We start from the raw sequence: 20,191 nt of genomic DNA on the forward strand, positions 1-20,191 counted from the left end.
TTTACCAAAATATAGGAAGTGGAGCAAAATGCCTTATTTTATACTTCCGTGAAGAGAAGCGACACATTTCAGATTAACAAAAAAAGAAAATGCTTTTCAAATGAAATGCCGTTTAACGTCACCGTTTTGTTTATGATTGGACTGCAAAGCTAAGGCTAAGATGGAAGAGTGATTTGGTATACGTAAAAGTGCACCTGATCCACTGATCACAGAAAGCTGTGGTCTAGTCAAGTGGGACGAAACCAAAGCCAGGGGGAGTGGCAGATAGCAAGCAAAGGCTTAGGGTGGCAGAGGCCTGGAGGCCAGGGCGCCCTCGGGCCAGAGGCAGGGCAAGAAGCAGTTCAGACTGCTAAGAGCTGCTTGTCTGTCGGCTCCCTCACCAACAAGCACAGACCGGAAAGTCTTAACACCGTGTGTTTCATCGTTTACGGGTTTGCAGACCACACACAGAGACAGCTGCCCCACTTGAGTGCAAGGGAATCTAGAAGGCCTAGGGAAGGCCTGAAAGCAGCTCCAGAGACAGAATCTAGTGCCCGTGAGAGCTAAGGCCAGGATTAGTAGGGGCTCTTTATCTGAGATTCAAATGTGTTTTCTCTGTAATAGTCAGGGAGCCCCCTATCACTGAGGACAAGAAAATAGAAGCAAGTAAAATGCTTACTGGAGGGCATACTTACTTCCCTTAACTTACTTTTCACCGAAGACCTAAACTAGTGGTTCTTAATCTTTTTGGTGGTTTTGAGAACTTGATGGAAGCCATGGATTTGCTTCCTAGAACATACACATATACATGCAGTATTGTATAAAGTAACAGAAACTTCAGAAGATCTCCAAATCCATCAGTGGGACCCTCTAGAACTGTGGTGGCCGAAACAGTAGCCACTGGGTGGCACTGAGCAACCCGAGCTGCGTCTCAGCATCCCCGCAAGTTACACTGGACAGTGCTGCTCTGTAATTTCATGGCCTCTAGGTTAAGAACTCCTGCCCCAAATGACCCCCTGTAGACCCACTGGCCCGTGACCCCACTCCTAGTAACACACCAGCTATTTTCTATGTTTGAATATAGATATGCCTCAAAAAACGGAGGAAGAATACTAACAGTAATTTTGAATAACAGTCCATCTTGCTTCAAGTCCCCATTAATAACCTAAACCTAGCAGATGATTCATTCTTCCCATCTCCAGGTATGTGTAGTTTCGCAAACATTCTCATGCCCCCACATCCTGCAATAAAAATCCAAGTGGCTTTTCTGTGACATAGGGTGAGACTTCAGGAGTTTACTGTGCATTACTAACATTCACTGAGTTCGTACTAATTGCCAGGTACCGTTCTAAGCATCCTACACGTTAGCTCATTTAATCCTCACCAAATATAAAGTGAAGATAGTCTTATCCCCTCAAAACAGATGAGGGAACTGAAGTTTGGGGGTCAGTGAGATTGAGTAACTTGTCTGAGATGACAGTAAATGTCAGCGAAGTGACTTTTAGGTTAGAATCTGTAGTCTCCTGAAATATGTCGAAAACAGGAGAATGGCCTTAGAGGACTCTGAGGTCACATGTCTCAGCAAGGGTTTCTGAGATGGACCTATACCGGCCTGTGTGCTGAGGCTGCTGAGGTCACATTTGCCACAACAGCGGTGGAGCCCTTTCCCTCTAGTGGAACAAGAAAAAACGGAAATACTCAGGACTCTCTCCACCCAGTCGTCCAAAGCCGGCCTCTCTGTCCCCACTTCACCCTTTTTACTATTATGGCAGCCTGAACTTTAGCGACAGACTAGCTGCGTGACCCTGGACAAGGGTGTTCGCTGACACTCGGTGCCGTTGTTACAGGGGGATGATAGCATCTACGTCCTACAGTTTTGAGTGCTGTTAGGGTCCAGCTCTGTTAGGCAAGCGCTCGATAAAAGGTTACTGGTTGTCACGATTCACTGCTGCGACACTCTCCGGAGCCCACGGGCCCGACTGTCGCTAGAGGGAAGGGAGGAGCTGAGCCCACTCTCCGGGTTTCCTTCCGTTCCCCGCTCGCAGTGAAGTTCACAACTTTCATCACAAGATCTAGGAGGGAGCTGAATAACGATCCCGCCCTCGCACAGGGATGGACAATAAGCAGCACGTCCCGGGTCCCCAGGAGCGCTCGTGGACGCCCAGCCTCCAGGACCCTGACCGAGCAAGGGATGGCCAAGCGCGCCCAGCCCCAGGGCCCCAGCAGCGCGCCGGAAGCACTGCCGTGGCGCTCCGCTCTCCGTCCCTGCTCCCGGCACCTGCCTCGGGCGCAGGCGCGGGCCGTGCAACGGACTACATCTCCCGGCAAGCCCCGCACAGACGCTGACCCGGGCCGGTCTACACGCTTCCCGGCCACCCGGTGCCGAGAGGCGGCGGAGAGAGCCCTGGCTTGCGTGCTTCTGAGGCCGCCGGGCCAGAGGGGCTCTCTCGTGCAGCCCGAGTAACCAGAGCGGGTGGGGACTGCCTTTAAATCCGTTATGACCGGGCCGTGATTCTCAAGCGTGTCTGTGGGGGAAGAGCTTGTTAACAATTCGGGTCGTTTGCCCCCCCCCCCCCCCCCCGACACTGACGCGCTGGATTTCGCGTGGCTCGGGTTTTCACTTTAGTAAGCTTTCTGGGAATTCTGATCCGGTAGTCAGCCGGTCACGCCCGCCTCAGGCATGTTTTCCTCTAAACTTAACTGCCCTGCCTCTCGTCTCCAATTGGCCGTCGCTCGCCCCGTCTCCGCAGACAGCTCTTCCCCTCTGGTTGGTCGGCGGTGAAGTCTGTGGCGAGACCTGACCCAATGGGCGCTAGAGTTCGCAGATCGTGGCCCGGAAGTTGATCCTGAGCCTGCGCCGTTGGCTGTGGACGCCTAAGCGCGCTGGGACTTCCGGCGTGAAGCCGAGCGCCTAGGCTTGCGTGAGTCGGAGACGAGAGTGAAAGCGCGGTGTTCAGCTCCTGCTCTGGGGTGGTCTTGCCGGTTCCTGGATAGGGGGCCGACGCGACGGCGCCCGCGATCGGCTGAGGCCAAGGCACCGGAGCCGGCTGCGCCCGGGCTGAGGCTGGGCTCCGCGGGGCCCGGGAAGCCTTCTCGGGCGGGTGCAGCTGGTTTCGGGGCCAAGGTGCTCCGGAGGGGCCTGAGGATGGCGTCGGGCCCGGGCTCCCAAGACCGGGAAGGGCTCCTGATAGTGAAACTGGAGGAGGACTGCGCCTGGAGCCAGGAGCTGCCGCCGCCAGATCCGGGACCGAGTCCTGAGGCCTCCCACTTACGCTTCAGACGGTTCCGCTTCCAAGAGGCCGCGGGGCCCCGGGAAGCCCTCAGCCGGCTCCAGGAGCTTTGCCATGAGTGGCTCCGGCCGGAGCTGCGCACTAAGGAGCAAATCCTGGAGCTGCTGGTCCTGGAGCAGTTCCTGACCATCCTGCCCCAGGAGATCCAGAGCAGGGTGCAGGAGCTGCATCCGGAGAGCGGCGAGGAAGCGGTCACCCTTGTGGAGGGCATGCAGAGAGAGCTTGGGAGACTGAGACTTCAGGTGAGAGAGAGAGCTGTCTTCGGTTCGTTTGGCCCCGAGGACTAGGACATCGCGGCCGCCCTGTTCTCCATACCTATGGACTTGGTGCCCTGAGTAGACTTTACACGGGCAAGAGGTCTTTTTATAGTTTCGTTAGGAAGATTCATTCTCCAGGTTTTCCCCGGCAGGACAGAACCAGCAGTGAAGAATGCCCTCTTTCCACATGGAGGCAGGGGGGGTGTGCACTCGTGTGACCCCCCCGGAGTTAATTCGCAGGGTTCACATCCTCACTCTGGTCTGTAGCAGTTTTGCGACTTTGGGCAAATTACTTAATTTCTTTAGGCTTCGGATTTGCCACGTAGTAAAGTGAGGATGACAAAACATCTTCCTAGGGTTGTTTTGAGGGTTCCGGGGAGAGTATCATGTAGTTTTGACCCCACTGCTGGCTAATAGTGCTACACGGCTGTTAGCTGTTGTCAGGTTAGGTTCAGTAGCCCGGTCCCCTCTGCGGAGCTCGGTCGGGTGAACGGTAGATTGAGAAACACGGTCTGGCACTGAGGCTCCGAGGGCACTGGTCCCCGGGGTCGGTCAAGTTGAACTTACCCTGAAGTGAGGAATGGAAGCCTGTACATACAGTGGGGGCAGGGGGAGGAGGCAGGAGGGAGTCAGGTGTGTCAGAGAGCTGTGTGGGGAAGGTGTGCCCCGGGAGCGGACATCTTCCGCTCCGATGTTCTCCAGCACTCATGGGATCAGAAAAGCCTTAAGTGGAAACCATCCTTCTCTCTTGCTGGACCCAAAGGGATCGCCGGTAGTTCTCCGTTGAAGGCTTGCCCTCAGAATTCTGTACTGACCTCCCTTCCTCTCGGGCCCTGTTATGATGATGAGTGATGTGGGTTGGTTCCCAGGTCACAAACCATAGGCGGGGAACAGAAGTGCTCTTGGAGGAGCCTTTGCCTCTGGAAACAGCACGAGAGTCACCGAGCTTCAAGCTGGAGCCAATGGAGACTGAGCGAAGCCCTGGCCCCAGGCTGCAGGAGCTGCTAGGCCCCAGCCCCAAAAGGGACCCCCAGGCTGTAAAGGAGAGGGGTGAGGAACAGTTACCTGGGCTGGGGGGAGGGAGGAGGGGCTTCCGGGTCGTTCCCTGACACCAGCAGGTGGAGTAGCACCGCCTAGGTGAGGGAATTTCTGACCTCAGGGTTCCCAGGCGTGGAGTCAAAGACCCAAAAATGGTGGTCTGGGTTCTTTGGGGGATGGGAGCGGGGGCGGGGGGATCCTTAAGTAAGCCCCTGTGTATGCAGAACAGAGACATTTCGAGCTTTGAACGATTGAGGGCTTGACTGCTGCAGGCCGGCGGGGAAGTTGCCTGGTGCTCTTTGCCCACCTCCGCCATTTTGGATATCGCTTTATGACGCCTCCGTTGCCGCCTTTTGCTCCTTGTTCGATCCTGAGCGGAGACTGGGTGTTGGGGAACGGATACCGTGTTGTAATAATCCTCGGGCTCCCGAGAATTACAGATGCCTTTCTCATCATGATTTCTGTCACCTTCAGCATTGTCTGCTCCCTGGCTTTCTCTCTTTCCTGCTGAAGGAAACATGGAAGACAAGGAAATGACTGGGCCCCAGGTGATGTGGAAGTTCTCGTTGTCTCCCCCCAGCACCCCTCCCCCCAGTTGTTCTTGTGGGGACAGGGTCTTTTTTGCCTCTTGGAGAGGGTCCTTTGTCCCTCACCACGCGCCGCCTCCCCGCCTTCTTTATTTCCTCCACACCCCACTTGTGGGCCTGCACCCTCCTCCCCCATGAAGTGTGTCCTTGGCACCCTGGGTTTTGCCCCTGTAACTCGTGACTCTGCTTGAATTGTTCTTGGTGCCTCAGGGGCTAAAGGAGATCTTGTGCTCTTTCAGTTGCCTGAGAGCTTAGAGGACGTGGCTATGTACATCTCCCAGGAGGAGTGGGGGCATCAGGATCCTAGTAAGAGGGCCCTCTCCAGGGACACGGTGCAGGAGAGTTATGAGAATGTGGACTCACTGGGTAAGGACTTTTTTTCCAGGCACGAAGACTCAGCCCTTTCTGACCCGTGGCCTGTCCCTTCGCCACTCACTTCCTGGACATAGGTTCTGAGTTTTGCCAGAAGACCTCCCTTTCTCTAAAGCACCCCGGATGAGGATCCGTTAAATATCTGGCGGTTGGCACAGTTGGCAAACTTACGGCCCCCAGCCGCCAGAGCCAAAGGCAGGGACTCTGAGTTTTAGTGGACTTCCCGGGGCAGAACAAATCAAATCCGCTGACAGCCCCCCCCCCCGCCCCCCGTCACACACACTCTCCGTTCAGCCTCCCCCACCCCTCCATCGCACACACTCTCCGTTCAGCCTCCCCCACTCCACCCCCCATCGCACACACTCTCCATTCTTGATGCCTTGCGATTTTGAGATGCTTATTCTTCTGGTCTCACTCATATTTTCTATGCTTCGTTAGTATTCCTAGGCCCTTCTCCACCTTTCGGGGGGCACTGGCATCAACATTCCAGCTCAGCAGCTATCCCAGCCCTTAAAAATTCAGGAAGGAGTGGGGAGGCCTTTTGGGAATTTGAAAATTTTTATATATATATATAATATATACATATATTATATATATATATATATATATACACACACACACACGTATATAATGGGATAAATAAGATGTATCTATGTGTTAAACTGTTATGCAGAGATTAAAAATGATGCCTATGAAATATGACAAATGACAGTTGGATCTAGGTAGAGTGTATACAGACACTGTGTAATTCCTTCAACGTTGGATGTATGAAAATTCTTACATTAAAACGTTTTGGGAAGTCTTTTTTTTTTTTTTGATTCGTTTTAATGCTTTTATTTATTTTTGAGACCGAGAGAGACAGCATGAGCAGGAGAGGGGCAGAGAGAGAGGGAGACACAGAATCCGAAGCAGGCTCCAGGCTCTGAGCTGTCAGCACAGAGCCTGACACGGGGCTCGAACTCACGATCTGTGAGATCATGACCTGAGCTGAAGTCGGACGCTTAACCGACTGAGCCACCCAGGCGCCCCGAAAGTTGTGGGAAGTCTTAAATAACAGCGATTCTGTGTATGTTACGATTGTAGCCATACTGACACCTGGTAGAAAAAGAGTCACACTTTGTTTTCATACATCTGGTCTTTGTAAAAGAGGCACAGTTATCAGTTCACTTGCAGTAACTCTGCATAGGGGTCATCGCTGGGTTTGGTTCCCTTCACTGGGACCTTCTCCAGGCTGTCCATCACCAGGCCATGGTTTGGTGCCCTGAGCTGAGCCTAGCTCTCAGTGCTTCTTGGGAAGAGAAGTTGGGGTCACGAGTTCTTGGAACTAAACTGTTTAAAGTCCGAGTTTGTTGGGATTGGTGTGAGGTTTTAGTTTTAGCATCGCACAGGAATGGTGCTCCTAGGCTTTAACCTCCGGGTCATCTCAGAGCCCCAGATTCCTTTCTGATGGCCCACCACGTTATATTTTATCCTGGAGTTGTCTTGTGGAACGTAGTTCTAGTTTATATTTATCTGTGAGAATTGGGGCTCTTTTATAATATTAAACTAATTCTCAAGAACTGATCACCTCTAATCATGTTTGGTTGTTTTAATTACAAAAGTGTATATTCTCACTCCAAAATATCCCAAGTACTACAAAAGCGTAACAAGAAAAAAAAGTCATAGTCCCCCTCCTCCAACTTCTTTCTCTGGAGATAACCACTGTGAACAGTTTAGTGTATTGTCAGACTTACTACTGTCAGACTCCGTGTGCCTTGTGTGGATATGTCCCCTAAGCGTAGGGGGCCAAGATTATCTTTGTTTTCTTCTGCCTGGTAGAGGAAGTGGTGACAGACTTCTGTTTCTTTCATTGTGAACAGAGGCTCAGGTTCCCAGTCGGGAGGCCCTAAGTACCCAGGTGGAACAAGGAGGAAAGCCATGGGATCCCAGTGTTCAGACTTGCAAGGAAGGCCTGAGTCCCAGAGGCCCAGCTCCAGGTAAGAAGGAATGGAGGTGAGCAGCCTGCCCAGCTAGACTCCCACTGTTGGGAGGGAAGCCCTCAAGGACTGGGACGGAGGGCTAGCCCACCACCGCTGCCAGGAAGATGCGTTGCTTCCCGTCGCCCCCACTGCCCATTTCCATCCCACGGTGCCCAGTGTGAGGGGGCACTCGCTCCTGGGGCCCGCCCCAGTCCCAGCCTTGCTCCAACCCACCCATTTCCACAGGGCAGAAGCCAGAGGCTCAGTTGTAGAGGGAGTCGGGGGCCTGTACAAGCGAGTTCGGGACTGGTCTGAGCTCTGTTCCTTTGCGACGGCCCCACCTTTTATCCTCTCTAGGGTATTTTACCTACATGGGGAAAATGGGAAACTGAGATAGAACCAGCCTTTCTGGATGTCTGCCCTACAGACGTCTGGAGGAGCAGATCTGTGGGATTTCCTTTTGTCTCGTGTAGGAATAATGTAGGGGTTTGGTTTCTCTCGCTCTGCCAGGAGAAGAGAAGTTTGAGAACCAGGAAGAAAGTGCTCAGTCCCTTTCCCCCGAGAGCGCCCACCCGCAGGCGCTGCTGCCTGGCCAGGCCAGAGGGGAGGTGCCCTGGAGTCCTGAGCAGGGAAGGCCTCGGGACAGGGCAGAAGGGCACTGGGAGCCTCCCCCAGAGGAAGGGATGGAGCCGTCCTTAGTGGGGGCCACAAGTTGCAGAGAACAGGGGCGACCGAAGGAATCGCAGCCGAAGAAGCTCCACTTATGTCCCTTGTGTGGCAAAAATTTCTCTAACAACTCGAACCTAATTAGGCACCAGAGAATACATGCGGCAGAGAGACTGTGTGTGGGTGTGGAGTGTGGCGAAATCTTTGGTGGGAACCCACACTTTCTGTCACTACACAGAGCACACTTGGGAGAGGAGGCGCATAAGTGCCTGGAATGTGGAAAGAGCTTCAGTCAGAATACCCACCTGACTCGCCATCAGCGCACCCACACGGGGGAGAAACCCTACCAATGTAACGTATGTGGAAAAAGCTTCTCTTGCAACTCAAACCTTCACAGGCACCAGAGGACGCACACAGGCGAGAAGCCCTACAAGTGCCCCGAGTGTGGGGAGATCTTTGCTCATAGTTCCAACCTCCTTAGGCACCAAAGGATTCACACGGGGGAGAGACCTTATAAGTGTGCCGAGTGTGGGAAAAGTTTCTCCCGCAGTTCGCACCTCGTCATACATGAAAGAACTCACGAGAAAGAGAGGCTTTACCCCTTCTCGGAGTGTGGGGAAGCAGTGAGTGGCAGCACCCTCTTTCTTAGCAACCATGGAACCCACAAGGCAGAGAAAAAACTCTTCGAATGTTTGACCTGTGGGAAAAGCTTCCGGCAGGGCATGCACCTCACCAGACATCAGAGAACACACACGGGGGAGAAGCCGTATAAGTGTAACCTTTGCGGGGAAAACTTCTCTCATAGATCCAACTTAATCAGGCACCAGAGAATTCACACGGGAGAGAAACCCTATACCTGTCATGAGTGTGGAGACAGTTTTTCTCACAGCTCCAATCGCATTCGTCACCTGAGAACCCATACGGGAGAGAGACCCTATAAATGTTCTGAATGTGGAGAGAGCTTTTCTCGGAGTTCACGCCTTATGAGTCACCAGAGAACTCACACGGGATAGAAACAGCGGCATTTCTTTTTGGCCCAGAGAAGGTGGCCTACTCAGAGGGTCCTGTTAAGAGCTGGTATTCTTTGCCCAGCCGACCAAATCATCTATTTTTAAGGTAATTACTATAAAGAGGATCAAGGTGGGGGTCACTGTGAGGGAGGTGCAGGGGCAGCAAAGGCTTAGCATAGAACTAGAATGCAATTCTGTCCGAACTCCTGAGGGTGTCAAGTCTTTGAGGTGACCTGCTCCGGACAGAGTCCTCTGTGAAGTCTCATGTCCCAGGGCACACTGACTGCCTTGGTATACTTAGGCAGGTTGTGACTTGGGTGCCTTACCGTGTCCATTGTCCGTCCCAGCAACTTTGGGGGATCCATGTGATTTTCTGATACTGCTTCCTCACTTGGAATGTTCAGCAGGGGCACTTGGCCTCCTGAGGCCCTTGGGACAAAAGAAGGGCGGAGCGTTCTGGAAACCAGCTCAAGGCAACAGAAGACTGGTTGGTGAGGTTGCGGCTCCCTGAGAGCCCTGGCTGGGAAGCCGGGGCAGTCTGGGGCCGTCACCACAGCGCCACTCTGACCGGAGTGCCCGACGCCCAGGCCAGGCATGTAAAACGTCACCTCAGGCAAAAAGGAACCAGAGACCTGAGGGAGGTGGTGAGAAGGAGTTCGCAGTTCGGCACAGGTGTCGGCAGAGGAAGCCAGACTGTGGATTAGTTCACCCTTGCAGAGATTAAGACTCAATCCCCCCTCTGTCCAAGAAAGAAACAGAGCTCTGGAGTCTTCAGAGGGTTCCACGAAAGATGGGTTCCCTGGGAGGCTTTGCAAGTGTGGATCGTGGGGAGATGAGGGATCTTGCTTTTCCTTGTTGAAAATATGTTTGGACGGTAATAAATGTCTTCAGGAAATAAGAAAGTGTGTGACTCTTCTTTGAGGACCTTTGTCTTGGCCACCAGTGTTGACTTGTCTCCTGTCTGCTTTGGCTAGAGGACCTGCTTTTCGGTCTTCCTGGGTTGGTCAAAGAAGGTTCCGATGAGGTTGGCCGAGGACAGATGAGGTGGGGTGTGGCCCTGGCCGGGCTCCAGGTGAGGACCACTTTGTGGTAACAAAGGGTCACGCCTGGTAGCTGTTTGGGGTCATAAGGGTCTTCTAGAGGTTTCTTTCCTTTCTGTGGTGGACAGCAGTAAAATTGTCTTGATTCTTTGTTGGGAGTGTTTACTTTCTTGTGATGAAGCTGAAGGAAAATCTGGCTCTTCCGGCCTGCATATAAGTGAATTAATGCCCATTGATGGAGGGAAGATACAGGGGAGGGCACATTTTTTTTTTTTAGGGGAAGCATTCTGTTTCAGAACGGGGAATTCTAGGAGTGTGTTGTCATAAGAAAGAGGTAGAATACCAGTAGTCTAGGAGTAGGAAAACCTCTCAGGACTTGGCCCTGGAGGAAGATCGCTAACTGTTTTCTGGGAGAGGAAGATGGAACATTACCTGGCAACTGGCTACCAAATTTATCGATTTTAAGCGAGGGAAGCAACCCTGCCTACCCCTTTCCCGCATTTCCGTATCAGCCTTGTCTCGGCCCTGCCTCAGCTTAGTGGGAGTTTTTCCTTCGTTTCCTGAGCTGATTTTTAAAAATCTTTGTTTGTTATTTCTCCTCCTTTCTCCACAAGAGGGCAGGGATAATGCAGGGGTTGAGGGGCAGGGGAGAGTATGAAGATTGGAGAGCTTAATTTAGGACCCTTGTAAGAGCAGGACAGGGCTGCTGGGCTGCTGATGGCATGAAATTGGGTGGGTGATGTCAGGTTGATGTTACGAAGCAGTCTCTCTGGTTAAGACTGCAACTGGGGTGCCTGGGTGGCTGAGTCGGTTAAGTGTCCAACACTTGTGATTTCGGGGCAGGTCATGATCCCAGAGTCGTGGGTCAGGGAGCCTGCTTAAGATCCTCTCCCTGTCCCTCTGCCCCCCCCCCCCCCGCCCCGAGACACGTACCCACTGCACACTCTGTCAAAAGAAAAAAGCCGAGGTTGCCATTTACATGGATTGTCAGTCTCACGAGAATGGAAAGCACCTCTCCCTTTCACCCCTCTCTCCCGTAATATCACCCATGCAGACCTTCCGACGTGGTCCACCTGCTGTTGCGCCTACTGGGAGCACTGAAGCGTCAGGCTAGAGCAGTGAGGGCCCCCAGGAGTTTACTCCTGGCACTAAAAAGATTTTCCAACAGGAAAAGTCCCAAGTCCCAGCCTCCAGGCTAGCTCCCCTTCCAACAAATTCACAAGCAGAGGTGTTGTCTGTTTTAATGAGATGATCTCACAGAATATGGCATGTAAAACATTGAGCTCAGCATCTGGCACATAGAAAGTGCTCGTTTATTCACGTCATCTGTGGGCAGATAATCCTGGCAAGACTCTTCTAAGCCCCCTGCACTACTACCAACGTAAGACCTGCTGGCAGAAATTTCAGGGAGCAGTCTGTTAACTGCGAGGCGGGATTGATGATTTCTTTCCTTGTGGTTGTATCACAGCAGGTCAGAGGTCCTCCGCATAGGCTCCCGTGAGGTCACTGCAAGGGGATGGCCAAGTGTGTGCTTTTTATATTCATGTTTTATGTTGCACACACATATTTTACATTTAGACTCTTACCCACTAGTCCTTGAAAAAGAAACCAGAACAGTCTCCAAACTGGTTCTTAGGATAATGGGAGGACTGACCCAGGGGCAACAGAGACCCTTGCTCCCTCAGCCCGTATGGGTACAAACTAGCAGAAGGGCTCCTGGGTGGAGGATCAGTACCACATTTTAAGCACTGAAAAGGCCTGGCAAGAAGCAGGTTAAGAGCAGCAGGCCAGGGGTGCCTGGGTGGTTCGGCCTCTTGATTTCAGCTCAGGTCGTGATCCCAGAGTTGTGGGACCCAGCTCCACGTCAGGCTCTGCTCTGAGCATGGAACCTGCTAGATTCTCTCCCCCTCTGCCCTGCTCACACACACGTGCTCTCTTGCTTGCTCACGCTGTAAAGCAACAACAAAGCAGCAGGCCACACGCCACTGAGGACAAAGCTTGTAAGGCCAGAGACTGGAAACAGTGAAACCCTAAACATTTTTTTTCCCCCAGAAAAACTCCTTGGAAATCACTAAGAGTTTTTATTGCAGTAAAGAAATTGATGGGTCTCAATATCGTAATCTGAACTTCCAGGTTTTGTACTCCCAGCCCTTTTAAGAAGAGTTTACTATGTGAATCATCACACTGTCAACTGATAGGATTTGGAAAGTGCAAAGTCCCCTCCACTGCTTTTAAGACTTCTAATTTTTGAAAATATCTCACAAGCGTTTGAAACAACTAAGGTAAAAAAGTTCTTAATGTGTGTTTCAAGACACAAGTAGCAAATTTATTACCTGCTAGTAGACTATGTCTTTGGGTGTCAGGAGCTCAAAGATATCAAGATGAATTAAAGCAAAAGTGCATTCATTACAAAAAATATTAGCGCATTTATCCTTTCAGCCTTCGATCCAGCTTGCCAACACTTCTAGATTTAAGAATGGACTCCCATTCTTGAAAGGGAGACTGATAACTTTTTCTGATGTGTAATTTTTACCCAGAGGAGCTGTGTGCTGCCTGATGTATGCAGTTAGGAGGCAGTGGGAATGGCCGAGGTATATTCAACAATGACAAAATGGTTGATTGAAAAATCCCTCAGACCACCAAGAACTTCGGTCAAATCTTCCAGTTAACATCCTCAATTTAGCTGTCCCAGAAGCTATAGTCAGAAGTCAAAACTGGGAACACACCGGGATCCAAACCTGCTCCAGGTCTGATTTCCCCAGGCAAAAAGGGGAAGGGAAAGAAAATGAAACCCTGGTATGTTTTTGGACACAATGTGGAGTCGTGTTGCCTCTCCATCCCCACCTGCCCTCAAGGCAGGAAAACGTGCTAGAACCGCCGTGTGAGTCCCTACCTCTGACGGTGAAGCTGCCTTGAGCCGCCCCCCCCAACCCCCCCCCCCCCCGCCGGCTCTTCTGGGAGGGGGCCAGCTCAAGTTTAGGAAGCCTACCCCGGCCACCGGAACAGCGGTGAAGTGCCTGAGTTTCTCGGAGGAGCTCTGATCCTGAAAACGTTACTTCCAGAGGCAAAGACTTAAGTCCCTTCCTAGTTGGGCAAAAGCCCAGCCCGGTCGCGCCTCGGGGAAGGGACGCGGCGCCCCTAGAACCCCCCGCCGGAGTGGTCCCCTCGAGGACCGCTCCCGCGCGGGGCCGGGAGGGGGGGGGGCGGTATCCGTGCCGACCGGGCGGGCGCTCGGCGGCCGGGTCCCGACAGACCCTTCGTCGCCCCGCGCCCAAGCTCTGGGGCCGCTCGGCTCTCGCCCTGGGGCCCGTGACCGCGCCCCGGAGGCAGCGGGCGCGCGCCCCTCTAGCTCGCCGGCAGTCGCTCCGCGGCTGCGCCGGGCCGCGCCTCCGCTCGCGCCCACCCCCTTCGCCCCGGCCGCTCTGGCCCGCCGGCGGACACTCTGTGGCGGCTCCTGGCTGCGCCCTTCCCTCGGGGGCGCTCTCCTCCCGCAGCCCGTCTCCGTCCCGGCCGCTGTGGCCCGCAGGCGGGCGCTCTGCCGCTGCGCCGCTCCCCACCCCCGCTCCCCCGCTGGGTCTCGGCTCCCAGGGCCGGGCCGGGTCCAGTGGCCGCAGGGTTTCTCTCTCCCTCCTCCCCAGCGGACACCGGCGGCGCTACCGCACTCCCGAAACTTCCCCGGTCTCTCAGGTGTGCGTGCGCATGTCAGGTGTGCGGCGGGCGCGGCTCCCGCGGTCCGGCAGCGGGGCGACCGCAGACCTGGGTGGTGTGGCCGCGGGGAAAGGGGAGGTGCCGGCGCCGGGAAGGGCGGGCCTGCCGGCTGCCCCGAGGCGAGGCGTCGTTGCTTAAATGCGGTGGGAAGCCCAAGTAGGGCCTTAGGCCTCGCTGGTTTCAGTTCGCGCGCCCTGGCTACCGGCTGAGAAAGGATGGGGACGGGACAAGAAACGAGGGCAGAGAGACTAGAGACGGGTGCAGTTGTCCAGGCAGGGGGTGATGGCAGCCGGGCCGGGACCGAACATTGGAAAGGGACAAGTGGAGTCAAAAGGTAAGCCGTTTAGGTTTACAGGAGAACCGATTTCATGCGGGCCCAGAAGGAAGTCTAAAATCATAGGATGACCCCGAAGGGCATTGAAAATCTGCCCCGGACCTGTCTTTCCTGCTCTTCTCTGCCAGCTGCCCCTAGGGCAATCATCCAGGGACCTTGCAGCTTCCCAGAGACGCGCTCACATCGAAGAGCCTGAGCTCATGCTACCCTTTGCCGGGACTGCCCTGCCACCGCCCTCACTAAACTTTATTTTTAAATGTTTATTTATTTTTGAGAGAAAGAGAGACGGCGCGAGTGGGAGGAGGGGCAGAGAGAGAGAGGGAGACCCAGAATCTGAAACAGGCTCCAGGCTCGGAGCTGTCAGCACAGAGCCCGACTTGGCGGGGGTGGGGGGGGTGGGGGGGGTGGGGGGGGGTGGGGGGGGTGGTGGTGGTAGAGAACTCACTAGCTGCGACATCAGGACCTGAATCGAAATCCGAAGCTTAACCGACTGAGCCACCCAGGCGCCCCTGCCCTCATTAAACTTTAAAGCCCAGCTCAGAAGTGACACTTTTGACCCTCTCAGATGCTCCCCCTTTTACCCAAGCACTCACAAAGCCCTCTTCATACTCCTCTTAGCTCTTACACATCGGACGCGGGTGTGCTCCTTTTCGGTTTGTTTCTAATTCAGGTCTAGATGCCCAATACCAGGCTCGGTACACAGCATGCAAAGGCAACGTGAAGTTTCCAGAATTAGTGAATAATTTACAAAAGGGTGTGACTGCCGGTCACTTATTCTGGAAATTTATCACCCACGGGGGAGGGGCGTTTGATGCCATCACTTAAATTTAAAGGAACTAAAAAGCGGTACAGTAAGCTCACCGGACCTTCCCATCAACTTCCTCCACAATCCATTCTACCCCAGGCTTAGAACAAACACTAATGTATTATTAACGCCTAGGCCTAAAGTGTGTTCAGACAAAAAGATATAAAATTGTATTTACAATGTAATGTGCCTATTTTTTAAATACGTAAAATATACCAAAATGTTAAACTATCATTAGTTGATAGAAGTTGGGTGCTTTTCATCATATATATCTATATAGATATATCTATATAGATATATATCTTCTCTAATCAGCTAATTCCACAATAAGAGGACGGAAACACTAAATGGGTGGTACAGATATAAGAAAGCAGAGCATGTCACACCATTAAACTAAAAACCAAATCTATTTTTCTTTTTTTCCTTTTTTAGTCTTTTTAAAAATAACTAGAAATAGCCTATACCTTCCTTGTTATATGTGCTGACTGAGACAGAATGTAATGCTTTCCCATCCATTCCACCTTAGATAATCTGGGACCACTAAACTCCTTATTATGCAGATCCTTGTCTAAAATAGAAGCAAAAATGGATTAACGAATATTTTTATACTTTAAAGAAACACATTTATTTTTAAACCGTATGTTTTAGAAACAATATATAAATGGGCATTGCTGTGCAAAATGAGGTCAGCTGATCAACACAATGACGATTCACAACAATTCTACATCGTGTAACATCATAGAACTACAGAAATCTGTAAACACAAAGCCTAATTACTAGAGGTTGAAGGCATATTGAAGGAATCCTTGATAACACGAGGTCTAGGTTTCCAAAAGCTACCAATTCTAGAATGGATTCTACTCTGGAACTGCTTTTTTACTATTTCTCGTTGCATCTCTTTCAGTGTGAAATGGAACCTCTGAAACTCAGGTGTGACATCAACAAAGTCAAGTAGGTGGTCCAAACTCTCTCTTACAGCAGATAACTTAAATCCGGAAGTCTGCTCTTTGGCTCCTCTTCCTTTCTGAGGAACTTCCTTTGTAATTTCACTTTTTGCTTTTGGGGGATGACCCTTTTCTTCATCATCCCCATTTAACCATACCCTCTCATCGGCCAGTGTGGCTTCCAACTCCCCACATTTCTCAAGGATTTCTCCATCGTCTCCATCTTCTAAGCCTTGAAATTCATACTCGGGCTCCTTTTTGTAAAGGAGATTTTCCCACGCATTCGCTATGGTGATTTGTTTTACTTCATCCCAACTCTTGGCCCAGTTAAAAACTGCACTTCTTACGTTGTAGATTTTAATCTTGGAAACTCCTTTTTCTCCTCTCTCTTGCTCATCATCACTTTCTTCAAAAATGACAAGACTCTCTTCAAGCTGCTTCCACCTATAAAGCCGTTTGCAGCTCAAGATGACACCTTGATTCATTGGCTGAATCAAGGTTGAAGTGTTAGGGGGAAAGAACACACACTTTATTCGGCCATCCTCACTGGTTAGTGATTCAGTGGAAGGGTGAACTGGAGAGCTGTCTAGAAGTAACAAGGCCCTGACGTCCTCTTCATGGAATCTTAAAACGTTAACTTGAAAATGCCTGACCTCAGGAACGAAGTTTTGAAAGAACCAGTCTGAGAACGATTCTCTGGTAAACCAGACATCTTTACTAGGTTTATATATCACAGGTAATGTACTCGCGTCCTCTTTCACGCTTTTGGGCAGCTTTGACTTGCCAATAATGATGGACTTTAACTTATGAGTTCCGTCCGCATTTGCACATAAAAGAGCGGACAACCGTTCTTTGTTTATTTTCCGTCCAGGCAGGCAGATCTCTTTTCTGCATGCTGGAATGTTTTCTGGCATCGACTTCCAAAAGAGGTCAGTCTCACCCCCACTGTACAGCTGAGCCAAACTCAGTTTCTCCTCTTGCATAAGCGTGTAGAGTTTTTGTCGGAATGGCTCAACGTTTTCAGAAGCTGTATTTAGGACTTGTTCCCCGCATACTTTTCGATTCCCAATTGCGTGCCTGTTTCGAAATCTAAAAAGCCAACCGGTGCTAGCTTTAAAGTCCGTGCGCCCAAAACACTGTGCGAATCTCTCCGCGGCAGCCTGAAGCTCCACACCTCTAACAGGGACGCCAGCTGAGCGTTTCTGTTGGTACCACATGTACACTGCGTCATCCACATCGCCGTATTTGGCTCCTGTCGTCCTCTTTCTCTTCTCAGCCCCTACTAATGGCATGTCCTGCTTCAGTACAAAGTCCAAAATCAATTTCTTATTCTTTTTAATGTCGTAAAATGTTGATTTACTGATCCCAAATTCATCCATCACACTTTTTAGAGATCGTCCAGCTTCAATCCTACTGAGGACCTTCATTTTCTCCTCCAAATTCAATGTCGTATACTTCCCTCTTTTATTCATGCTGAATTTGACTTCAAACAACCCAGCAGGAGGAACGGAGGGGAAAAAAACCTTACAGTTGGAAAAAATTAAAAGCAAAACAACTAGCTCAAAGCCCCCAAAGGCACAGGCATTTGTACGGAGGGGTAACGGGCTAAAAGGGATAAAGGCTCATGACTGAAGTGCTAGTCTAGAGAGAAGGTCTTATGAACTCAGAAAGCCACCACAGTCAAAGCCCTATCGAGCTGCTGCTCCTGCAACACGTTCTCAGAATGACCGTGATCAGTTCTCGGAACCCCACCCTCCTTTCTTGATAGATACAGCAGCACCAGTCAGGAATAACAGGAACACCGGAATACTCTCCCTGACTCAACACAGGAGGAGACACCAGGAGGAGAGGCGAGGTGAGGCCACAAGGACAGACCCAGGTGAGATAAGTCTACGTAAAAGCTGGTGGTGCTCGAGAAGGGTGTGGGAAAACCTCAGACGCAAAGACAGAGCAGTCTTGTGTTGCAGAGATGCAGCGTGGCTTCTCCCCTTCCAAGACGACCCGATTTTACCTCACTGCTAGAAAAGAAAGCGGCGCTCATGTTGCTCTGTAAGTAGTGCTCACTGGACGGCAGCAGTGCGTCCGCCCGGATAAAGACTTCAAGCTATCCTGACATTGGGATGTCTGGAGAGCTGGTATTCCCGAACAGCTGTACAGTATCTTTGGGCGGACAAGAAAGTTAGGAGGTTCCGTCGTGCATGTGAAGAAATCCAACATTTATTACATTCAATACAGCATTCTCAGAGACTGAGTTTTAACTTCCTACGTTCACCAAGGCAATCTGCAAGTACGTAAAAACTGGTGAGTGGCACTTTTCCACTCTCAGAGCTCCTTCCTTGTGTACATCTGGAATACTCACAAGTTTTGTTTTTCAATGGCGCTTCTCCATTTTCAGAATTATCAAGCTTCAGAATCCTGGCGTTGCTTATAGATCAATCCAGAAGTTTTAAAAATACCATAGTTAAAATTTTTAAAAAAGATTCGACCTTTCCTTTCTTTCTCTAGATTTATATTAGGGTGCTTAGTAACAGATTTTTTATACTTGAGACTTCACTTGGTTTCTCTTTACTGTAGATTTTGCTTAATGTGAATGAATACTCACTTTTTCCCCTGCTTGAAGAAATTTAAAGGGTTTCTCTATGGTGTTTCTGATCAACTGTCTCCTATAAATCCTTCTGCTGGCAAAGTCTTTGGTAGCTCTGCGAGCTCAAATATTCCTTGCAGGTCCTCCTGGCGATGCCCAGTGCCATTCCATGTCCTTACAAATGTCCTACTCTAGGTTAATTTCATTGTTTTCATTCCAGATACACACACTCATGAGAAGTAACAAACACTGCCACTTTTATCCATTTCCGGTGCTATGAAGAAAGAAAAGCATGTCAGAGAAATGAGAAAAATGATTGGCATTTCAGTCATTTTTCCTCTCCTATACGGCACAGGCCGACTGGCTTTCGTTCATTCTTCAACCACAAAGAATTATCACAAGCTTCTCATCTAGAAACCCAGGAGAGTCCAGGCCGCTAGTTATCTGCTAACATTTGTTGCGAGAAATGACAACTGGTTTGTGGAGCACTGAGAGGATCATGAGAGAATAGGACTGTTATCGGTGTGGAGGCCAATGCAGACTAAGATCAAGCAACTTTCTAAAAGGCAGCTATAAGTAAGGGAGCTATTCATCCATAGCTATTATAAATTGAAAGAGAAAAAAGAGAACTTTTTAGCCAGTAGCAGCATTATTAACTCCAGCCAGTCACCCAGCAAAACCATTCAGCCCACTACGGCACTTGTGTGGTATCTCAGAATAAAGTGTATGTATTTGCAGCCATCGCTGCCCACTCATCATTTTTCAGGTGGTGCACTGACAGGGGAATGTGGTTTCACAAGGAGAATCTCAGGGGACTTTGGTCTGCTACGCAGCAAGAGTGGGCAACGTTGGTCCCAGACTCCAAACTACAAAAATCATTACTGGTCCTCGTTCACTATTCACCAGTTTGTGCCTTGTTTCCTCTTCCTGCTTCACAGGATCTCTTTCCCCACTTTTTCTCCCCAGCTTCCCCAACCAACTCCGTACCCATGATATGAACCACACCTGCGAATACTGTGCAAGGGCACCGCCAGCACAACTTCACTTGTTCACTTTAATAAGTTCCATTATATGCTCAGCCTTGGGCCTGATGGGCAGGATCTCAATACCAAGAGCAGAGCTGTCCACGGGTTCTGGAAGCCTGGGAAGAATAATTGCTTTTGAAAAAAATTAAGTCCCAACCTGACTCAGATTCCAAGGAAATGAACCCGCTTTGAAACATTCCAGTGACTTAGATGCTTTTTCTTACCGCCTGTGTTGAATCCTTTTCTCTCACACAAAAAGGATCAGAGAGCGGCTCCCGATTCCATCTGAAAGCACCACTAACATAATGGCCTGGACCTGATCTCCCATTTTCATTCCCACCTTAACGTTCCTTCCAAGACGAAGTGCCCCGGAAAGAAGCTCCCTCGGAGAGCCTGCGGGGATGCTCCGGGAGTTACTTTATTCAGTGCCATCGCCCCACTCCCGTGCTAGGCACTCCGCGGCAGGTCCACGAGAACTCCTTTTCTGAGGCAAGTCTCCTCCAAATGCAGCCCAGTCACACTTAGTGAAAAGGTACTGCCGATCTTCTCACACCCCAATCTTTCCCAGCTTTCCAGGCTTTGCTCTCTCTTCCC

At 50.9% G+C, this 20,191-nt stretch overlaps 2 protein-coding genes across 4 annotated transcripts; one reads left to right on the forward strand and one right to left on the reverse strand.

The window, feature by feature from the left end:
- Nucleotides 1-2,859: 2,859 nt before the first annotated feature.
- Nucleotides 2,860-19,310, forward strand: ZNF263 (zinc finger protein 263). 3 transcript variants are annotated; one of them, XM_030300590.1, is made up of 7 exons: nt 3,037-3,511; nt 4,396-4,576; nt 5,039-5,112; nt 5,391-5,517; nt 7,383-7,499; nt 17,757-17,867; nt 17,956-19,310. In XM_030300590.1, the coding sequence occupies exons 1-7, from the start codon at nt 3,125-3,127 to the stop codon at nt 18,039-18,041; spliced, it is 1,083 nt and encodes a 360-aa protein (XP_030156450.1). In that variant the 5' UTR covers nt 3,037-3,124; the 3' UTR covers nt 18,042-19,310. The 3 variants fall into 3 exon arrangements, with proteins under 3 accessions (XP_030156449.1, XP_030156450.1, XP_030156447.1); XM_030300589.1 differs by lacking the exons at nt 17,757-17,867; nt 17,956-19,310 and adding an exon at nt 7,992-10,055 and having other exon boundaries at nt 2,860-3,511; XM_030300587.1 differs by lacking the exons at nt 4,396-4,576; nt 5,039-5,112; nt 17,757-17,867; nt 17,956-19,310 and adding an exon at nt 7,992-10,055.
- Nucleotides 15,645-17,763, reverse strand: TIGD7 (tigger transposable element derived 7). Its single transcript, XM_030300591.1, has one exon. It carries the CDS (start codon nt 17,458-17,460, stop codon nt 15,814-15,816), a length of 1,647 nt encoding a protein of 548 aa, XP_030156451.1. The 5' UTR covers nt 17,461-17,763; the 3' UTR covers nt 15,645-15,813.
- Nucleotides 19,311-20,191: the final 881 nt, after the last annotated feature.

This window comes from Lynx canadensis, chromosome E3, assembly GCF_007474595.2.
Source record: "Lynx canadensis isolate LIC74 chromosome E3, mLynCan4.pri.v2, whole genome shotgun sequence".
NCBI classification, from domain to species: domain Eukaryota; kingdom Metazoa; phylum Chordata; class Mammalia; order Carnivora; family Felidae; genus Lynx; species Lynx canadensis.

Bases quoted from the DNA above. Each gene is read 5' to 3' on its own strand.
- TIGD7 (XM_030300591.1), bottom strand. From the start codon at position 17,460: ATGAATAAAAGAGGGAAGTATACGACATTGAATTTGGAGGAGAAAATG.
- ZNF263 (XM_030300589.1), top strand. From the start codon at position 3,125: ATGGCGTCGGGCCCGGGCTCCCAAGACCGGGAAGGGCTCCTGATAGTG. The intron at 4,577-5,038 runs GTGAGGAACAGT...TGTCACCTTCAG, and splicing joins CCAGGCTGTAAAGGAGAGGG to CATTGTCTGCTCCCTGGCTT. The intron at 5,518-7,382 runs GTAAGGACTTTT...CATTGTGAACAG, and splicing joins TGAGAATGTGGACTCACTGG to AGGCTCAGGTTCCCAGTCGG.